Raw genomic sequence first — 19,889 nt, forward strand, 5'->3', positions numbered from 1 at the left:
TTAACTTCCCAAAGGAGAGGTGTTCTCACACCACACAGGGGATCGATACAATCTGCTGACTTTAGAGAATTCTTTGTCTCAAGTAGACTTTGTGAAAGATAATGAGTTTCTCATGCACAGGTAACATACGATGACAGGTAAGGTCGATCTCTAACTGGGCTTTCACTTACACCACTGCAACAGAGACCAGTAGCCAAAGGAGGCAGAATTAAACCCCCCATTGAACATGTCTGGAGGTGTCTGTTTGTATATTGGTTTATGCTTGCTGTGCTGGGAACGCTAAGAAAGCTGATGTGGATTGATGAGCAGGGAGCCCGGCCTGTCGGAGGTGCTCGTGCGGAGATGGCAGAGGAGATGCTCCTGGGGAAGGGGGTGGCTGGAAGGGAGCAGCTTCAGCTGGCCCATCTGCCCTGCAGCCCGCGGTCCTCTCCTGGAAAAACTCTGATGAGGAGAAATGCTGTTGGATGTTTCGGAGTGGGACAAGTTTCTGCAGAGTCAACAGGTTGTTTGGCTTAAACCAGTAACAAGGAATATCGCATGCAAAGTAGCGACTGTTTTCCCATCGGGTCTTGACCGCAGGCCTACATACTGTATGTATGTAAATGCTTTAAAATTCACTAAGTATCTCAGTCCTTACGATTATTCTGCCCGTCCGTGGGGGCTGCAGAAGCCGGGCAGCAGAGCGAGGGGCCGCTTACCTCAGTCAAGGAGCGACTTCAGGAAGGCAGCACTCCCGGCAGTCTGAACGTACACTGCGGGGCAGGAAAATCGGTTTTGAGAAACAGAACGACGGTGTTTACACAATTTATGAAAATCCCCTCCCAAATACGAGTTAAATAGGTTACTGCAGTGGTTAGCAGAACCCCAGCTACTGCACGGCAAAAGGAGAGGCAACCACACCTGAGCCCCCTCCTCAAGGAGGGCAGGGGCCGGGGGAAGGGCTGAGCAGATGGTTGGAAGAAGCAGAGGAAAAGTGAGCAAGAGTAGAAAGGAACTCCGGGAATGAGAACATACAGGGGAAGGGTCTGGAAGCAGGTGCATCCGAGTGCCAAGATTTCCACATGGCTTCCTGCAGCAGATGATCAGCTCTGGTCTCAGAACCCTTAGTGTCTGCTGATGGTTCATACTGCATTTTGATCCCACCACCACAAAAGGGTGAAGATAGAATTCAAAATTATCATAGAATCACAGAACGGTTGGGGTGGAAGGGACCTTAAAGATCATCAAGTGCCAACCCCCTGCCCTGGGCAGGGACACCTCCCACCAGACCAGGTTGCTCCAAGCCCCCTCCAGCCTGGCCTTGAACCCTCCAGGGATGGGGCAGCCACAGCTTCTCTGGGCAACCTGGGCCAGGCTCTCACCACCCTCACAGCAAAGAACTTCTTCCCCACATCTCATCTCCATCTCCCCTCTTTCAGTGTCAAACCCTTCCCCCTCCTCCTAGGGCTCCCCTCCCTCATCCAGAGTCCCTCCCCAGCTTTCCTGGAGCCCCTTGAGGGACTGGAAGGGGCTCCAAGGTCTCCCCGGAGCCTTCTCTTCTCCAGGCTGAACGCCCCCAACTCTCTCAGCCTGTCCTCATCTATAAAGCAATTATTTTCTTTATATTAAATATACTGAGACCAAACAGATATTTGCAGTGGCTTATAGCTAAAAAGACTCCTACTGCGAGGAAAGGGGCTGCACGTAAACCTAGACAGAGAGAGGCGTCAAAGCCACCGAAGACCTGGGGGGTGGTGGGGAAGATTCTCCTTGATTCTCACTTGGAATGCTGGGATTCCTTGGGTCTCCCACGCTCCCTGTAGGTGATGTGACCTGGGAGACCTGCCCGTGGATCTAACATGAGGTGCCAGTGACCTTCCCTAGAGCTGATCCAGACCAAGCCAGAAATTCTCTCCTAGGCTAGCTCTTAATGAGGTTACTCTATAAAAATGGCACCCAATTCAACTTTGCCTCAGGTACAAGGTTTCAGCATTATAACTAATAAACACCAGTTTACACAGATTATCATCAAAAACCTACTATTGCTTAAAATCGGAAACTGTCCAGTCTCGTATGGCAAGTAACAGAAAGAGACTGATATTTAATTACAAGTTGCTGTTCTTTGGTTTCTTTGTGCTAAATGCAGCTTCTGAATTCAGTCTTTATGAACCTTTTCCTCACCGCTTGCAGCATTCTGACTGTCCAGCACTTAAAGAACCCAACAAGCCAAAGCTCCCGTGCCAAAATCTGCCCTTCACGCCGAGAAGCCGTCTATAAAAAACATAAACTGCCCAGATTCATGTAAAACATCCTTAACTCAGCTTTCTTCCCAAACATACACCGTGACAGCACATTTGGGCAAAACAGACCTATTTATAGTAATATTTCTACAGACGGCATTAAGATATTCAAATAATATGATTTACTATTCATGTGTTCCAAAACTTACAATGCTTATAGCAGTTTAAGCTTTTTTGGGTTTTGATTTTTTTTTTTAACGTATGAACTACTGAAGATAATGAGTTGCTCTTAAAAACCCCAACAAAACAGGCAAAAAAACCCCCTAACGACCCTTCTCTCTCCTGATATATTTATAAGCAGAACTCCTAAGTAAGCAAAACTCCGTAAAACCAAGGAGAACGTTATCGAAGCTTCCGTATGAAACTCTGTTGCGAGCAGAGCAGCCAGGAAAGGAGGGCTCAGCGGAGGGGACCAGGCAGGTGCCCGGGCTGGGCTGGTGGGAGCCTCGCTGCCCTTCGCCGCGGTGTCTCCCGGCCCATAAAAGCATTAAAAGGGCAGAATCTTCCCGAGTTTCTTTTCCTCTCCTACTTCCACCGCCGTTCTTTCGCAAGTTTGACTGCTCTAAAACATTTACAGATCTAAAAAGCAGGGAGAAAAAAAATGTTCACCTGTCAGGTGATATAAAACCAATCTTCTACTAAATGTGCCAGAATAATTTTTCTCCACCTCAACCACAGTTAAAGCCTTCAGTCTATTCATTACTGTCTTTTTATAGTATTTTTATTTAATAAAACCTATTAAGACTACCATACAAATCTCTTTACTTATGCTTTTATCTTTTAACTGATCAATTTTTATATTGCTGACATCCCTTCTTCACCATTTGCTCATTTAAAAATTCATAGTATATGAGCTATGTCTCTGGAGAAAACGTCTATAAAATTTGTTACAGCTGGCAAATGTGTATGAGTCAGTGATAGCACATGACTAAATGCTTCACAGAAAATAAAATTTGTTTCTGTAGTAAGCAGAACTGTTTAAATGTTATTTATTTTTATGTTTCAAAGAAAATATATTGTGAAGTGCTGCATTGATTTAATACGCAACAATGTCTGTGTACACGCTGTACAAGGAAAATTTATGAAACCTTTGCACAACTCCTTTAATTGAATTTTCCAAATCTCTCACCACACACAAATAATCAATATCTTCTGCAGAGAAAACCAGTCAGAATTATTACAGTCTTTCTTTTCAATTTTGTTGTCATCAGCACATACAGAGCACCTGGATATTTGTAACGTCTGGATAGCAAGTTATTTACACCTCTTAAACATATAATTGCGACTAAGTGAGTCCAAACTAATGTTTCTTTTCTTTTTTATTTAAAATAATTATATTCATGGGAGAAAGCAGTATTTATTCTCACATAGGAGTCGCTACGTGTAGCTGTTGAAAGAACTACAATTCTTTTTAATTTTTCATTAAGCTTAATACTCTAAAGTCTAGATCTACTAGAATTAAAAATTAATAGCTATTGCGTCTGTAAAAACGTACGTAGGAAAATAAGAGTATAAACACAGGTGTGAAATTCATGAATAAACGTGGCTGACACCTAAATATAAAATGCAGGTTGACAGTTCTATATGTATATACGTCTGAGGCCTATAGTCATACGTCTCATGTGCATTTCTGTATCTGCCACAAAAGTTAATAGCTTAATATTTCATCTACATAGCAGAGGGTGGTAAATCATGGGAGAGGTTTGCAATTTGCCCCCTTCCTTCCATCCAAAAAGCTTATCATGTCAGTGACCTCAGACCCAGACGCTTCTCAAATCTCAGGTTGTATTTGAAAATACGCAATTCTTAAGGTGCGGGCCCAATCCAACAGATCCCATCACCCGCCGGGAAAGAGCGCGGCATTTGGGTGGGGGGTGTCAAACAGGAACCCGGCCAACAGCTCCTTTACCTCCCAGTAGACAAGGTTACTCACTTGTCTGAAGAAAATCACTGGCATTGCAGGTTCTGGGGACCGGGCTAAGGGGGTTTTGTTACCTCTTCTAGACTGTGAAGGGATTTGCGTGGTTACCAACTAAAAGAAGACCCCGCCTGCACAGGGTGAGAGAAGACGCGCGGTCAAATTGAGCCTGAGCAGCAACAGCTTTTAATCCAGACGGTACAAATCCAAAGGCGACACGCTCCTCCTGCAGCTGCGCTTTGGGGCAACCTCAGAAATAGTTCTGATTGTCAGTGCAGGGGGATTTCTCTGGGTCTCTGCACCAGAACATTCAAAATAACTTACAAATAAGCAAAACAGTGTGTGTGCGCGCACAAGGACTCGGTGCAACTCACCTCCCCGTCAGCACTGAAACAGTCTGAATTCGCCTAACGCAGCCCCGTTGACAAGAGTTCACACCAAGGTATAACTTAAAAACATAACTGAGATTAACTCTTACCCACGTCTACTTGTAGACAAGTCCTTACGAGCAGAAACAGAGATAGATCTTCCCCCACAGAAGAGCAGATGGACAAGGCCAGGCTTTCACAGCCTTTCTGAGCTGCAGGACTTAAGTGAAAGAGCGCCGATGACCTTCATCTCTCTTCCAAACACAGGGACATTAACTCGGACCAAACCCACCAAGCCTGGCCTTTAGCGTTAAGAACTGAAGTAAGCGTATAATTTGTAAACACGAGCTCTAAGTCTCCATCTAATAATAATCTATTTGGGAAAAAATGCCCTTCAGCATCACCTTTGTTGCTTTTAGAGATGACGTACACCACAAAAAGGCCGCTGGAGAGATCTTGTCAAACCTTTGCTGGAAAGAAGCCTAGGATGTAACCGAGAGGACCTTGGTAGAACTAAGGAACTGCTGCTTGTGTCAGCAACAGCAGCTTTTTCCAAACAGATTAAAACCACGCAAGAACTGAACCTCAGAAAAGTACCACAAATGCCTAGAAGTGGGGCTTGCACTGACAAGAGGAGATTGTCCGCCCTTACAGGCAGCTCATGGAGAGGTTCTTGGGAAGAGGCCTACGCATTTGTTTATCTAACAAGATCTAAAAGGTCTTTCCCAATACCTAGGTCCATCCCCTGCATCCATCTCATCACTTCCCTGGAAAGTGAGTATTTGCTGTAAGCAAAGGCAATCGTGGTATTTGTTCCCTTTGCTCTCAAGGAATGGAAGCTCTGGAAAGAAACTCAGTTTCAAAATAAATTTACTTATGAATTCATTAAGGTCACTTAATAAATTTCTGCTTAGCCAGTTCATGAGCCTTACTTTTCCTAAAAAAAGTATAATGATGTTTTTTTCCCTGCAAGTGGATACAAAGTTGGGCTGAGAAAAACCTCTGTTTTTTAGGTAAGTGTTTTTACAGTCAGAAAAATCCAGATGTATATTCCTCAGGAGCGTATCTGTGAAGTCTGACACAATCCCTTTTCCCCCAGAAATCCCAAAAGAGGAGGAAGGGGAAGAATAGATGGGAGACAGACACTCAAGTATGTCTAAAGATCAACAAACGTATTCTATTTTATTTGAGAGTGAGGTAGGAATAGATTGTAAACCCGATTTACCCTCGCTGACAGCAACCCACCTGCAGCCCAGACCCAAGCTCTTTAGTTGGTTGTATGCAGAGACCCAGTCCAAACTCAAACTGACATGAATTGGGATAAACAGTGGAATATTGTATTCTTATCATTTTATCTCTTTTGAGAAGGAAATCTGCTTATTAAGGAGGCACCTATATTTCACAGTGTTTTGGAAATGGTGTTCTATGTTTCATCATATTTCGAAACATGGTGCATGGGAACTCAGTATTACTCGGTCCGTGATCTCTCCAGCTTTGCTTTCATTAGTAATTTCAAGTGGCATTAAATGAAAATGTATCTAATTAGCCCTGACCTAGTCTCTTGGAGAGCCACCACAACTGCTGCAAACAGTGCAAACTTCAGTCACTTGCATTAAAACCAATATGAAAAGTTAGGAATGTTTGGAACTAAACTTAACTAGGGGTGATCATATTTGGCAGGATGAACGACGACGCAGAAAAGAAAGTATTTCTTATTTCATTACAAGATAGAGTCTGAAAATAGTTTTCCTTAACACTGCAAGTATTTGATCTTCTATAACAGTCTCTTGTTTCTTACTTACAGAGTCATGGATATGGTTTCTGCCGTGCTTTTCTTGTTGGGAAGCAAAGTATTAGTATAATTTGTAATAAGCAGCTTAAGCAACTTTCCCATTTAGAGTGTTACCTTCACTCCTTGAAACTCTGAACCTATTGAATTGTCCTTTAAAATACGCGTATCTCAACCTACACATTTATTCACAATAAAGCATATTTGGGGCTGCAACGCACTGACTAGATTTCATCTCTTGGCAGTTGCTTTACAGTTTGCTTACATTCTATTCAAAAACATTTTGTTTACTGTAAATGCTAGTCATGGACAAACAAAGATGCCATTTTTTATGCTGGTCACACAAAATGATATACGGAGTGCTACATAATGCTGCCCATTGAGCAAGGAATGTTTTGTATTAAGTTGTTTTAAGTAGAGGTTGTTTATGTAAAGTAAATAAATTTCATGCCTCACCATGTGATGATAATGTGACGTTCCGTCTGCATCAAGCCACAGAACAGTCATAAGCATAACTAATTAAAAATAATTATGGAAAACCACATCCAACACTAAAAGGCAAAGTAAAACATCTCCGAATGCTTCCCTTTTATCACATACTTCTTTGCCTCTACTACTACTGTATTTTCAAGAGAGCAAAATTGAATTTATGCTTTACTAAAGCAAAATTGACACTGAAACTTCATCAAAATTGGTCAACTTAAACTCATAATTCTGTTTTCCATCCTCCTTTCACAAAATGTCTCATTTCTCATCTAACAAGTCCGCATATACGTTTAGCATTAGGGGCTAGTTTCTAGAGCAAAGATGGAACTATACATGTATATACTGGTGGGCATCAAAAAGCAGTGCACAAAGGAAGCAGTGACTGTTTCAATCTGCAATGGCCCAAGGGGTTCACCATTCTCAGAGCCAGACAGGGGCTGTGATCGTCTGAGCACAGGGAGCTGTAAATCAGAAATAGCAGATTGCACAAATGAACCAAATTCCCTAAAAACTCATGTCACTCCTTTTCGTTCTGCGATAACCTGCTGGAGACGAGGAAATTAAAGTTTAAGATCAATTTTCTTTCCTTTAAGAGAATTCCCCGCAGCAGAAAGAATTTGTCCATCCCTGGAGGGGTTCAAGGCCAGGCTGGATGGGGCTTGGAGCAACCTGGTCTGGTGGGAGGTGTCCCTACCCAGGGCAGGGAGGTTGGAACTGGATGATCTTTAAGGTCCCTTCCAACTCTAACCACTCCATGATTCTATGATTCTAATTTAGGCCTGTGGAAGAACAGTAGAGATGCCATCACCCATTTTGATTCCGGTTTTCCTCTACTTTAAGACAGAATGCATGAAGATAACAGAATTATCAGAATATCAGTAGTGAATGTTGATTTTACTGGGGGTGAGAGGAAAATATAAATCTTGTGTGTGTCCCCCCGCCACCTTCCCAGCTAGGCAAGGCACTAAAGTGGGTCACGCTATATTAAATGCCACCAACTTCAAATATTTTCTCAGCACCATTTATTAAGAAACCTAATAGTTGGGATTTCACAGTCCCCTGGAGTGTGCTAAATATCTCACAATACATATAAGGTGAAAAAGGTTTTGCTGCAAAGGTTGTATATGCTACTTGGTCTATACTCTGAAAATGCAGGGGGAGGGAGGAGAGTGAGGAAGGAGGAGGAACACTGAAATATGTAAAAGGTGTGTAAACTCTCTAGGACGTGACTGCACTTATTTCTAGACCATGCCTCAAGTGCAAGACCCTTAATGATTTCTTCTCCTTGCACGCCTTGATGGAGAAATACCCAATACAATGAAAGTAGATGAAAAAAATTAAACTTACACTTGAGTAGTGCAAAAGTTCAGGCTAGCCTGCACGCTTAGAAGAGATCTATTTATTATCATCATTTTCTCATACTAAAGGTAACCCAACTTATTTCAAGAAGGGATCAACTAAAAGGAATCATCTAAATATCTGTTACAGAGGAGTTATAAGAAGTTTCTTACCTCGGGCAGGAAGTTTTCTATTGTTTCTTTTCAGCAGCTGCAGTTCTTCTGCTTGACTCACTAGTCAAATAAATAAATGGGAAATCAATAAAATGTTGCCCCAGAGATTTCAAAGACAGTAATACCTATGCCACCTTTTTTACTTTCAAAGCATTTGCATTTTTCTTCAAAAACAAACCCCCCTCCTTATCTATGTATTGTAGTAAAAAAAAATATTAACAAAACATTTTCAAAATGAACAGAATTTTGTGAAGTTGTGCTCACAAGCCTCATACCACATTTTGTTCCCATTTTTGCTGACATGGTGCTTTGTTCCTAATTCAGAGATGGAGGGAGAAAGATGATTCCCACTTCGAAGGCAGCAAGAAGCTAACAAAGAGTGGACATAACAGAAAATCACAGAATCACAGAATATTTTTGGTTGGAAGGGACCTTTGAGATCATCGAGTCCAACCAACAAAAAAAAAAAAAAACAAAAAACCAACCAACCAACCAAAAAAACCCAGAACACCAAAACCAAACCAAAACAAACACCCACAACCACACCCCACCCCACCCACAAACAGACACAAACCAACAGTCTCGGGCACTAGAGCATGCCCTGAAGTGCCACATCTACACGTTCCTTAAATCCCTCCAGGGATGGCGACTCCACCACCTCCCTGGGCAGGCTGTTCCAGTGCCTGACCACCCTCTCAGTAAAGTAATTCTTCCTAATATCTAATCTAAACCTCCCCTGCCCCAACTTCAGACCATCTCCTCTGGTCCTGTCATTATTCCCTTGGGAGAAGAGGCCAACACCCACCTCTCTACAACCTCCTTTCAGGGAGTTGTAGAGGACAATGAGGTCTTCCCTCAGCCTCCTCTTCTCCAAACTAAACATGCCCAGTTCCCTCAGCCTCTCCTCGTATGACTTGTTCTCCAGACCCCTCACCAGCTTGGTGGCTCTCCTCTGGACACGCTCCAGCAGCTCAATGTCCTTCCTGTAGTGAGGGGCCCAGAACTGAACACAGCACTCGAGGTGAGGCCTCACCAGTGCCCAGTCCAGAGGCACCATCACTGCCCTGCTCCTGCTGGCCACGCTATTCCTGACACAGGTCAGGATGCTGTTGGCTTTCTTGGCCACCTGGGCACACTGCTGGCTCATGTTAAGCCGGCTGTCCACCAACACCCCCAGGTCCTTTTCTGCTGGGCAGCTTTCCAGCCACTCTTCCCCAAGCCTGTAGCGTTGCCTGAAAATGTCAACAATCGGTCTGAAATCTCATTTACAGCCTTCTCCTGGATACACGGTTTTACTGCCCTATCCACAGTGTAGGGTAGTAATGTAAACACTGATTATTTTCAGGAAACTTCATTTTGTATAAGAAAGCAGCTGGTTACATGCATTACAGTGGGAACCAGTACAGTGCATACACATGCAAAATGAAAACTGAACGAGCGTTGGAATACAAGTCAGGAAAGAAACGGTAAGTTAAACAACAGTGGCTGCTGGAACTCTCTGGTGCATAAATTCCATTGCTGGGGCGCATCCACCTTAGAATGAGTCTCAGAGCTCTTTGGTGAGAAAAATTCTCCAGCACCAGTGGCTTTACTGTCCACCCGTCTCCAACTGCAAACAAATTAACAGTCCCAGTCACCCTACGTTTTGCTTTCCTACAGCTAGTTCCAGGGATTTTATACTCTGCTGAAAACAGAGCAACCAGACAGGTTGTGGAATAATGTATAGCGGGAAAACACCACATTTGCTGCACGTTAAGAAACTTTTTTATCACCTTTGCAAGCTTGTCCAGAGACAGGACACAGGGACTATGTATATGCATATATTATTCATATTCCCTGGTCAACTGGAAACTAGATTATCAGAGGGTGGTATGAAAAGCCTCAAGAATAATGTTATAGATGCAAAACTTGAGGAGAAGTAGTGCTAAATGCTTAAACACACATCTGTACCACAAACATGTCATGTGGGTAGAGATAAAAGGTGTTGCTATTATTTAAACAAATGAATGAACTCGTCTGAAGCATAAAGATTGTGTCCCCTTTGGTGGCCACAGTTACTTTTCACCACTTTAAACTCTTAAAGGAATGACCCGGTAAGGGAAATCTTTATTTCATCTCCCTGAAAGCAAATAGCTTTTTTTTTTTTTTTTTTTGCAATTATCCCTAAACCAAGTTTTTTTGCATTAGAATATTTCCCCATCACATACTCCCCTTCTAGTTGCAGACACAGTTGGGAAGAGAAGTATGAGTATGCTTTTTGCTGCTAAGGATTCACATGCCCCAAGAACCTCCAACTTGGGCAGGTATAAATGAAAATCTTTGGCTTTCTGGGTTGTTTTGGAAAAGTATTACAGATGTGCCATCTGTAAAGTGCCCTTATCCCAACACCATAAGCATCTGGTATGTCCATCATTCAAAGACACATGAATAGCAATTTTTAAAGCCTGGAAACCTACGTTTGGCCTAATCCTCCTAACAGGCAAACAAACAAAACAACTTCCTTGCAAGAAGAGAAGAAAGGCAATGCAATCAAAGTGCAAAAGTTTAGCCTAATCACTAGCTAACTACCCACTAAGTATCTAACTATTTACATAAGAAAAGGTGTTGCTCTTGCAGGTTTTCCCTCCCCACCAGTGACTTCGAGTTAGAAGAGCGGCCGTTGGGGCTGCATTTCTTTTACGCCCCTGGTTGGATGCACAAGGATATTTAAGGTGCATTTGTCCCGACCAAAAGAACTCATAGGTTGGAGTCCTGGGGTATAACAGAGAGAGATTAAATTGTTATAAAGGGGATAAATAACATTGAAAATCCTCCTTACTTAGCGCTTGGGTTTTCTGCAGTTCAGCACTCAGGTCGCAAGACAAGTCAGAGACACCAATAATATTTTCAAGCTCTTTACTGCCCTCTAAAGCCTGGAAAAAAATATAATTAAAGACACTGTTAAATCTCCTTCCAAACTACTTACTTCGGCGTCTACAAGTTATTAAAAACATCTGAAAGGATGAACTTTTGGTAGTTTTTCATAAGCTGTATGACATGCGTGAGACTGCAGCTCACAGAAAGTCTAAGGGACTAAGAAGTTTCAGGGGGTAAGAACATACGCCACTTTTGTAAAACGGCATTCAGGTGCCTTTGAAAGTGTTACTTAAAATCTCTCGTTATTTACGCTTCATTGGTAAGTCTTCAGCTGTTTAAACAGATTAACACTTGATCCCCAGAAAAGCAATCTTGGCACATGTACAAACTGGCTATAATATGTTAGTAAAATGGAAATCTACAAGCATTTAAGGTTCTATTGAACACACTCCTCAGCATTTCATGGTAGATCTAAAACCATACACTATCTTCCTCAGGAGAAATAGAAAGGATTTTTCAATAGAGTTTTCTAAATCATCATTTCAATTAAAAAAATTTAAATTAGTATGTCTTTTTTTTTGTAAATAAAACATTGTCAGAGCACTTACGCAAGTAAAATAAATCAATAAAATACTTTGAGAACACTGAATTATTTCTCAGATACTGATATACAGCAGCCAACCTTGTGCTAAATTTATTCCAGAAACAAAATGTGAATAAACCAGAAAAGCAATTTGCATTTTAGCATGTATTAAATAGACTATTAAATGACGATACGTTAGTGGTAAATTAAATAGCACAATCACTTCAACACAAAGGGATATTAAGAACATAAAAATCTGCAGTAGTAATTCATACTTCAAGTTATAAATAATAGTTGAGAACTACTTCATATGCTTTTATTCACGTACAAAATGAGGAGTGATACAAATTAAAAATGGTGTGTTTGGAAAAGCAACTCCTCTAGTTTAAAAAACCCCCAAACTTCTAAATTCTGGGATTTTTTTTGCATTTTCTGGATTTCCAAGTCAAACCTGCTGAGTTTCAAGCATTTAATTTGCTTCCCTATTTCTTAAAACTCAAACGTTGCATATAAGATTTGCATTTTTATTCCAAACCCTATATTAAAAGTAGATTAAAAAAATAAATCAGTGTAAACCAGACCTGTAGGCTTGTCAGATTTGCTCTTTTATTCAGAATTCTGACCAACGAACTTTTCACTTTGGACTGCAATTCCATGAACCTGCATAAAAAGTTAAAATAAAACAATTTCAATCAGCCACATCACTACTTGGTGAAAAGCAGTGTTTACAAGGTTTCCCAGAGTTTCTGCATATTGTAATCAGGATGGATCTCGATAAGCTGTGAACAGATGGGCTGTGCAACCACATTGTGTCATATAACACCGAATATATCTTACCTTTGGTTAGGATTTATATGCGGAACTGACAAAAACAAAATCCTAATTTTAAGGATAGGAACTCAGGTTTAGCAATATCAGAGGATTTTCTTATGATGGTGCTGGAAAACAGTGGTAAAACCAGGAATTTAACTCATTTGGGAGTGGGTTAAGCCCAACAGGGACAACATCGCATGCTATTTGTTCAGCTTTGTTGTACTGTCTCCCCTTTTAAGCCACAAATATATTTTATTACCAGCTTTCCGAGTTAAACGGGTTTTGCAATAAAAATTAAAATAATATACAATCAGATTAGAGCTAAGTAGCAGACTTTAATGCATGATTACGGATTTGCAGTGAATATGTATTGAAAAAATTCCTGCTATGGATGTTTAGGCTATTTTCTCTTTGAACCATTTAAACATGCAAATCAATTGGAGACAACAGAGAAATAATCTATTTACTGCTTCCTCCCACAGAAAGGAGAATCACCCTAATAGGAAACCCCAAATTAAGAAACAATATGAGAAAAACTTATCACTGTTGCGTTTCAACACAGGAGCAGAAGGCTATGCAGAAAAGAAAATGCTAATGTCAGTGTATTGTACAATATATTTTCCACTGGTAAAAATAAAGTGTATGGAAATTCACATAAACATTACTGTGTAGGTGTTAGTTTATAAATGTGTTTTACTGGCATGTCACTAACTGCTAGTCTTCTGCAAATCTTGCAATTTTTAAAAAAACATACTGAATTATCGAATGCAAACATTTACATGTCAATGAAGACTATGATTACTCAAATTGTTCTGCAATTCATGGTTACTACCACTAAGAAACGAGCCTATACGTGTTGACCAAGGGATTTACTGAACCACAAAACCTCTCTAATTAATCAATTTACAGCTTTCCATCGGTATAACTGAAGGCATCCATTACAAGAAAAAAACCTGGCCAACAAAGGAGTATGTGGGCAGCGGAGGTTTGCATTACACCAACAGGTGAGCTCTTGGTGATAAACTGGGGTTATAGGAAACACACTGCAGATTTTGGAGTGAAAGTGTGCCAGACCTACAGACAGGAGAATTTACATTAAAATTTGATTTGTATGCACAGGCACCGGGCCTGAATGAAATACAGGACAGTCACGTTACACAGAATGATTAAAAATACAAGTGTAATGTTGTAGAGGAGAGAAGAAGAGATGTGGTATAGCCATGTCGATGGTGAGCTGTGAATTAGATTTTCTCAGATAGACATCAAAGCTGTATGTCAAAATTCCACCAGAGGAGAAGCTGAAGCATCAACTAAAAAGGCAGAACAACACAACAGGATAATAAGATTTCAAGAACAAAAACGTAGACAGTGTTGAAGAAGAATAAGAATAAAGAATTTTTTTAAAAAAAATTGCTAATAAGAGATCACAAGACTCTCTGCTGAATGCACTTTCAGTTGAGTAAAAAGGATGGAAATGGATAGGGATTATATAGGATAATATTGTGTTAGCGGCAAGAAGTATGAACATGCTCATTGAGGAAGGAAACTTTCACATTTTTAGCTAGACTAAAGCTTAAACTCTAAGTAGTGCTACTGAGTATATACAACTTCCATAGTAAAAAAACTTCTAACTTCCAGGACTTCTGAACTCGTCAACTTCCCATATAAATGAAAAGCATCCCCGATACAACCCAACTTACAGAGATTCACAGCTTTTCACTTTTTCACCAAGTTCTATCAGAGATGAAGCAAATACCTTCTTTCTCTAACTCTTAGGGATGGATTTGTTTGCTTTGGCCGAAATACATATTTAGCCTGACATCTCACTGTTTGCGCAGAAAATTTTGGTTCACTTTTCAGCTGAGGTTTGGCAATGCTATAAACAATTAAATATGTTTTTCGTAACAAAGGATAAAGCAATACTAACAAAATGAGACACTGCCAGCCTTACTTCTAACGCATTGTATCAATTCTCCTCCCTCACATTTATCAAGTTTAAGAAAGCAGTTTATCAGACTTCACCTGGAACATTTATTTAAGTGCTTCACTAACTGTGGACTGCCCAAAGACCATTAACGTTAGGAAACTTAGAGCTTAAAATAAGATTGTGCCAGAAAAGACAAGAATTTGAAAAGATTTTGCAAAGCAAACATGAAGTTTCACCATGACTATCTGTGGCTAGTTTTTAATAAAGGCAAAACATACCTTCCTTTCATTAGTTTAATTAGGATACCTCATTGTGTATTGTGACTATGAGCATGACTCCTGTAATTGGCAGTGTTGTATGCCCCGCACTACCAGTGTGGACAGTTGTATTGCAACCCCTGCCATTAATCTGTACCTATAACTGTAAACCTGCCATTCAGTGCCTTTGAATATCCAATCTTGTGGAATCAGAAGTATTAAAAATAATCGCTATTAATTGAAGTCTGTATGAAATATTATTCTTTCACAAGTAAAAATCACGGCACTGTGCCCACAGTGCGCTAAATACACTTACGCATTCTCCTCTGTTTGAGGCTGCCCTCTTCTGGATAATACGCTTTCTGAATCGTTCTCCTCAGCTTCATCTCCTAGGAGGTTCACAAGAAAAGAAACAATGAAGATGAGAATAAGATGTTGAGCATTTGAAACACATGAAAAAGGTGCTAATATGAACCTTGACTGTTCAATGATCTTTTAGGAAGAGGAAAAAAACCAAAGCTTCCTCACAAAGCAGGACAGATTCCCTTGTAATGAAACACTCCAAGTTCACCATAATTTACTCTTGTGTAGTTTGACCTCTCATCAATTCACATTACATTTATATTTGTGGAAACGTTGGGATTATAGTATTAATAACTGGAGTTAGTATAATTCTGACACATAGTCACTGTGTTCTACTTGGAAGCTTTTTATCCTATTAACTGCTTAAATACAGCATTTTACCACAAAGCATTGTCATGAAAACACTGTAAAGACTGAGCAATGAAACCTCCATTTTCCTTTAATAAAAAAATGCCCAGCCCCCAATTCCATCTTGTAAACAACTACAAAGAGATACTGCAAATTACTTCCAAAGGCTCTGACATGCTATGTTGACAATATAATATTCTAGCTCGTCGTATGATAAATCATATGCCAGTTGCCATTATTCTGCGTGGCCAGTCATATTTCTACCTTTCAGCGCACTGATATTTTGAGCAGTTGCGTGTTTCTGTGGGGAAACAGGAATAGGATATTACCACAAAAGTCCATTCCCATGGATTTGTTAATAAAAAACAGGCTCCCGTGGTGTTGGTAAACTAGTGGCCTGCCTTTCTGTCACTGTAGGTTGGGCGTAGTAATTTTCATGCTGTTGTTTTCTTACATGTTGGTCACAGACAAGCAGAATATAGATTATACTCCGACACCTCACTTACAGGTGGTATGCGTAATCTATTAAAACACTGCAACACTTAAGTGTTTTTTCAGAAGGAGAAAAGAAATTGTGGGTTTAAAAGGACAATCTGAAACCTGTGATATAAGAGGAAGTCTTATACACCATCATCTTGTACCTAGATGAATACAGGAAAAAAAGAAGATGGCATTACGGAATAATTATCTGTCTAAATGTCAGCAATGATCATGTGATCTGCCTTTTTATAGGCAAAAAGAATGTTCCCCTATGTCCACACTTAATATCAGTATGGATGTATAGTACACGTTCACCTTTCCCGTCGACATCCTAACATACAGGCATTTTAATGCAAGACGTTTTGCCCCCTTTTTCCTTTCACCTCAGAGATAAGGCATGCAATGCAAACGCAGAGACGCTGAAAAAGTTTTAAAACTTACAGCAGATTTAAATGTTTGTGCATTATCATGTGTTGTGTCACCAAAAAGCATCGACTAAAGCTAAAGGAAAGAGGTCATTAAAGCAGGTAATTACAAACATATAGGGATATTCAAGACAACGTATCTAAAGAGCCATAGCATTTTTAATTTTGCATCTGACTGCTATCATTGTATATAATTTTAAAAGCTTTTTGCAAAGGTAAGTGTTAAAGAGCAGGTGGATATCCAGCCAAGCTGAGGCATGGTTTCATATTCTGCAGACAGCCACAAAATTAAAATCTGCATTTAAAATCTCTGATCTGACGGGGAACACCTATTGGCAACTCTTCTCATTGAGAAGTTTCTTTATGCAGGATGAAGAGATTCACATTTACCATCAGGAGAAGAAATATAGACACGCTTTTCCTTTCACCCAGGAAGTACCATCAGATCCTGTGACTGGTATAGGAGTTAATACACACAAACACAAAATTTCCTTCTTATTGCTGAAAGAGAAACTGCCATAGAAATCTGACCTGGGAACACTTTGAAAATACCTTCCTCTCTGTAGAAAAGTAGAGCAGATATATGTATTTGACATGTAAATTTATTTCCTAACAAACTAAGAATGCTGCGCACTGGAAGAGTTACTTTTCACAGCAAGAAGAAAGTTGGAAATCAGTGGTGTTAGATTGCTACCTAACTTAGTTTAAACTCCAAGGAGAAAATTCAACGCATAACCAGGGGTATCTGTGGGAATACTTAGGACGATGTTTTAAGCAACTTTGATGAAGAGGAAAATAATCCTGAAGAGAAACTGTTGAAAATCTTTTAAGAATGCAGTGGTCAATGGCTGATTAAATGTCACTGAAGATTTCTAGATGCGAAGTAAGTAGGAGTGTGGAGATACTCACTGTGCTGAGTAGTCATCTTTTTAGGAATTAAGAAGAAGCCATTAGTTTTGAGAGGAGGAATTGTTCACAAGACAGGGCAGTCACCGCGGCAAAGATCCTTATTTTCTGGTAGACAAAGGTTTACTCCCCCCACCCCAAACCGGGAAGTACATAAACCAGGCCTTTCATTGCAAATCTCAATGTAGTTCTCAAAAGGCCACAAAATTAAACACACATCAACTGTATGTATCTTAAATTTTGTGAAAGCAAGGGTGTTCTAAAATGCAGGTCCTTTCAATAAACCAGGTTTGCACAACTAGTTGAGACATGCTATCACTCACTGAAAGAATGGGAAGAAATTAGTTTAATTAATCCCCCAAAGGCTTCTTCGAATGTCAACGGTTGAAAGAGTCACTTTTGTAGTAGTTCCACGGTCAAACACCCAATCCCAAAGCATAGCACTGGTGGAGAAGAGTAGCTATTCCAGGGACAACTGGCATCAGCAGAGAACTTGGTAGGAAAGCTGTGAATATTCCGACTGGCAGTGAGAACTTGTGAAAAACTCGACTGGGTTAAAACCATTTGACAAACAGGTAACAAGGACACAAGGCCAGGTCATAATGAAGACTGGCAGCATGATAAAGAATTAGGATATAGCTGCTTCTGGTTAGTTTCTTTAGTTTCCCTTTTTTTTTTTTTTTAGTACATCAAAATGCCCGATACTTCCAATTTTCTTCCCAAAATTTCACATTCCTTTTAAAAAAATAAAATCCTTTTCTTCCTGGAGGAAAAAAATCCACTTTTGCAGATCCAACATGAGAACATGGGGTGCAATAGCTAGTGCAAAAATCTGCAGACATCTAGATAAATTTCAAACAGTGGTTATTCTATCCTGCTCAGAATATTTCTACTCATCATAATTCATGAATGTTAGTGAGGCCTCAATTACTGCACATAAATTCCAAAATATATGGGGCATAAAAAGCTCTTTAACCCAACAAAAAGGCATAACAAGAACTGATGGCTGAAAATTAAAGCCAGACAAATTCAAAATCAGATAGGAGAATTTTTTTTTAATGCAATAGCAAAGGTAATTGAACAAGGAACTTGCTAACAAGGGAAGTGATGGATTTTTTTTATTATTATTTTTTAAATAATTTGAATCTTCAAATCAAGACTTAACCATCTTTCTAGGATTTGTACTGCAAGGAAATAAAAGGTCTTGGGCTCTATATGGGAAAGATGACAAGAAAGTCGCTTTGTATTTTTTTTTTTTTTAATATAAAGAAGTCATATCAGATGACCTAATGGTTCCTTAATACTTGAAAAGACCACAACCTATATAGCTATAAAAGCAGGTTAGTCTACTGAAAACATACTTCTTGAACAGTCATAGTTTGTCTGCATCAAAAACCGTGACTGTGTAACTAACTGGACATATATCTTAATCTGAACTGGAAATAATATAATTATAAAAAGCCATACTTTCTGAGAGAAAATTACATTCAGTGTTATGGTAAATTAATTAAAAATTAATTGAATTATTGATAAAAATGCCACTGAGGGTTCTTTTTTTTTCACTGAGCCAGTCAAACATTTTTAATATTGATCAACAGAAAGCAAAACTTGTTTCACAAACAGCTGTTTCATAAACACCCCCAAGATTTGTACTGAAAAGATTCAAGCTTTAAAAATCAACATCAGCTTTTCCAAAAGAGATTAACATTCTTTAAGAAGAAAAAGAAATCAAACATACCACATGACACATAAGTTGCTAAATCAACCCAATAACCAGAAAAATGTTGTGGTTAGAAAGACAGAACATTCAACTAACCATTTGATGAGTGATTTCTGAGATTTTGTGCATTATGACTCGCAGGAGATGAAAACGGACTCATTTGGCATGTTCCTGTTGTCGGTGAGTAAGACTTCAGATTTTCCTTTCTGGTCTTCAAAGGTGTTGCCTCAGATGGCTAAAACATAGCAGAAGACGAAGAATCTAAATGAATATTGGCTAAAGATAAAGAACTACCTGTGTCCATCAAAACCTACAACAGTTGTAAACTTCCCTTCTGCAAATTAAATATATGCTGGCCCCTACCTTTCCTATCAGTAGAGTCAAATATTGCATCCCAAACCAAAGCCTCTCTCAACATTTACTATCCAGTAATAGATTTTTCTAAGTAATTTCTAACTTTATCTGCTCACGTTTATGGAAAGCCCATGTTATATTTTGTGGTGGGTTGACCTTCGCTGGCTGCCAGGTGCCCACCAAGCCGCTCTATCGCTCCCTCCCCTCAGTCACATTAGTTTTACTTGAAAGAATAAGAAGTCCTTCAAACAGTAGCCCCACAGTTTTCATAAACAAAAAGTATGTGGTTTCCAGAGATTCAGTAATTCTGGCATGAACACCTGTTTTTTTTTAAAGCAGTCAAAACCTGGTATTATTTTTCCTATAGTATTGAAAATTTAAGACATGAACTATAAGCAACTATTTTTAGGTTTTAATTCTATCAAAAGATAGCTATTTCTAGTGATTTTCTGAACAAGTGTTAAAAAAACCCAAACGAGTCCCTTAAATCCAAAATTTTGTCTCTG

At 39.7% G+C, this 19,889-nt stretch overlaps 1 protein-coding gene across 1 annotated transcript in view; it reads right to left on the reverse strand.

Moving 5' to 3' along the window:
• Positions 1-19,889, reverse strand: part of ITGB3BP (integrin subunit beta 3 binding protein) — a 32,505-nt gene that overhangs the window by 3,558 nt on the left and 9,058 nt on the right. Inside the window, exons 3-8 of the mRNA XM_074151512.1 lie at positions 19,126-19,264; positions 15,104-15,176; positions 12,372-12,450; positions 11,170-11,263; positions 8,352-8,411; positions 699-752 (exon numbers count right to left, since the gene is read on the reverse strand). Of these exons, the coding sequence (XP_074007613.1) occupies positions 700-752; positions 8,352-8,411; positions 11,170-11,263; positions 12,372-12,450; positions 15,104-15,176; positions 19,126-19,264 (498 nt within the window). The 3' untranslated portion in view covers position 699. The remainder of the gene's footprint in view (positions 1-698; positions 753-8,351; positions 8,412-11,169; positions 11,264-12,371; positions 12,451-15,103; positions 15,177-19,125; positions 19,265-19,889) is intronic.

Source organism: Numenius arquata, chromosome 8 (assembly GCF_964106895.1).
Source record: "Numenius arquata chromosome 8, bNumArq3.hap1.1, whole genome shotgun sequence".
Taxonomy (NCBI): domain Eukaryota; kingdom Metazoa; phylum Chordata; class Aves; order Charadriiformes; family Scolopacidae; genus Numenius; species Numenius arquata.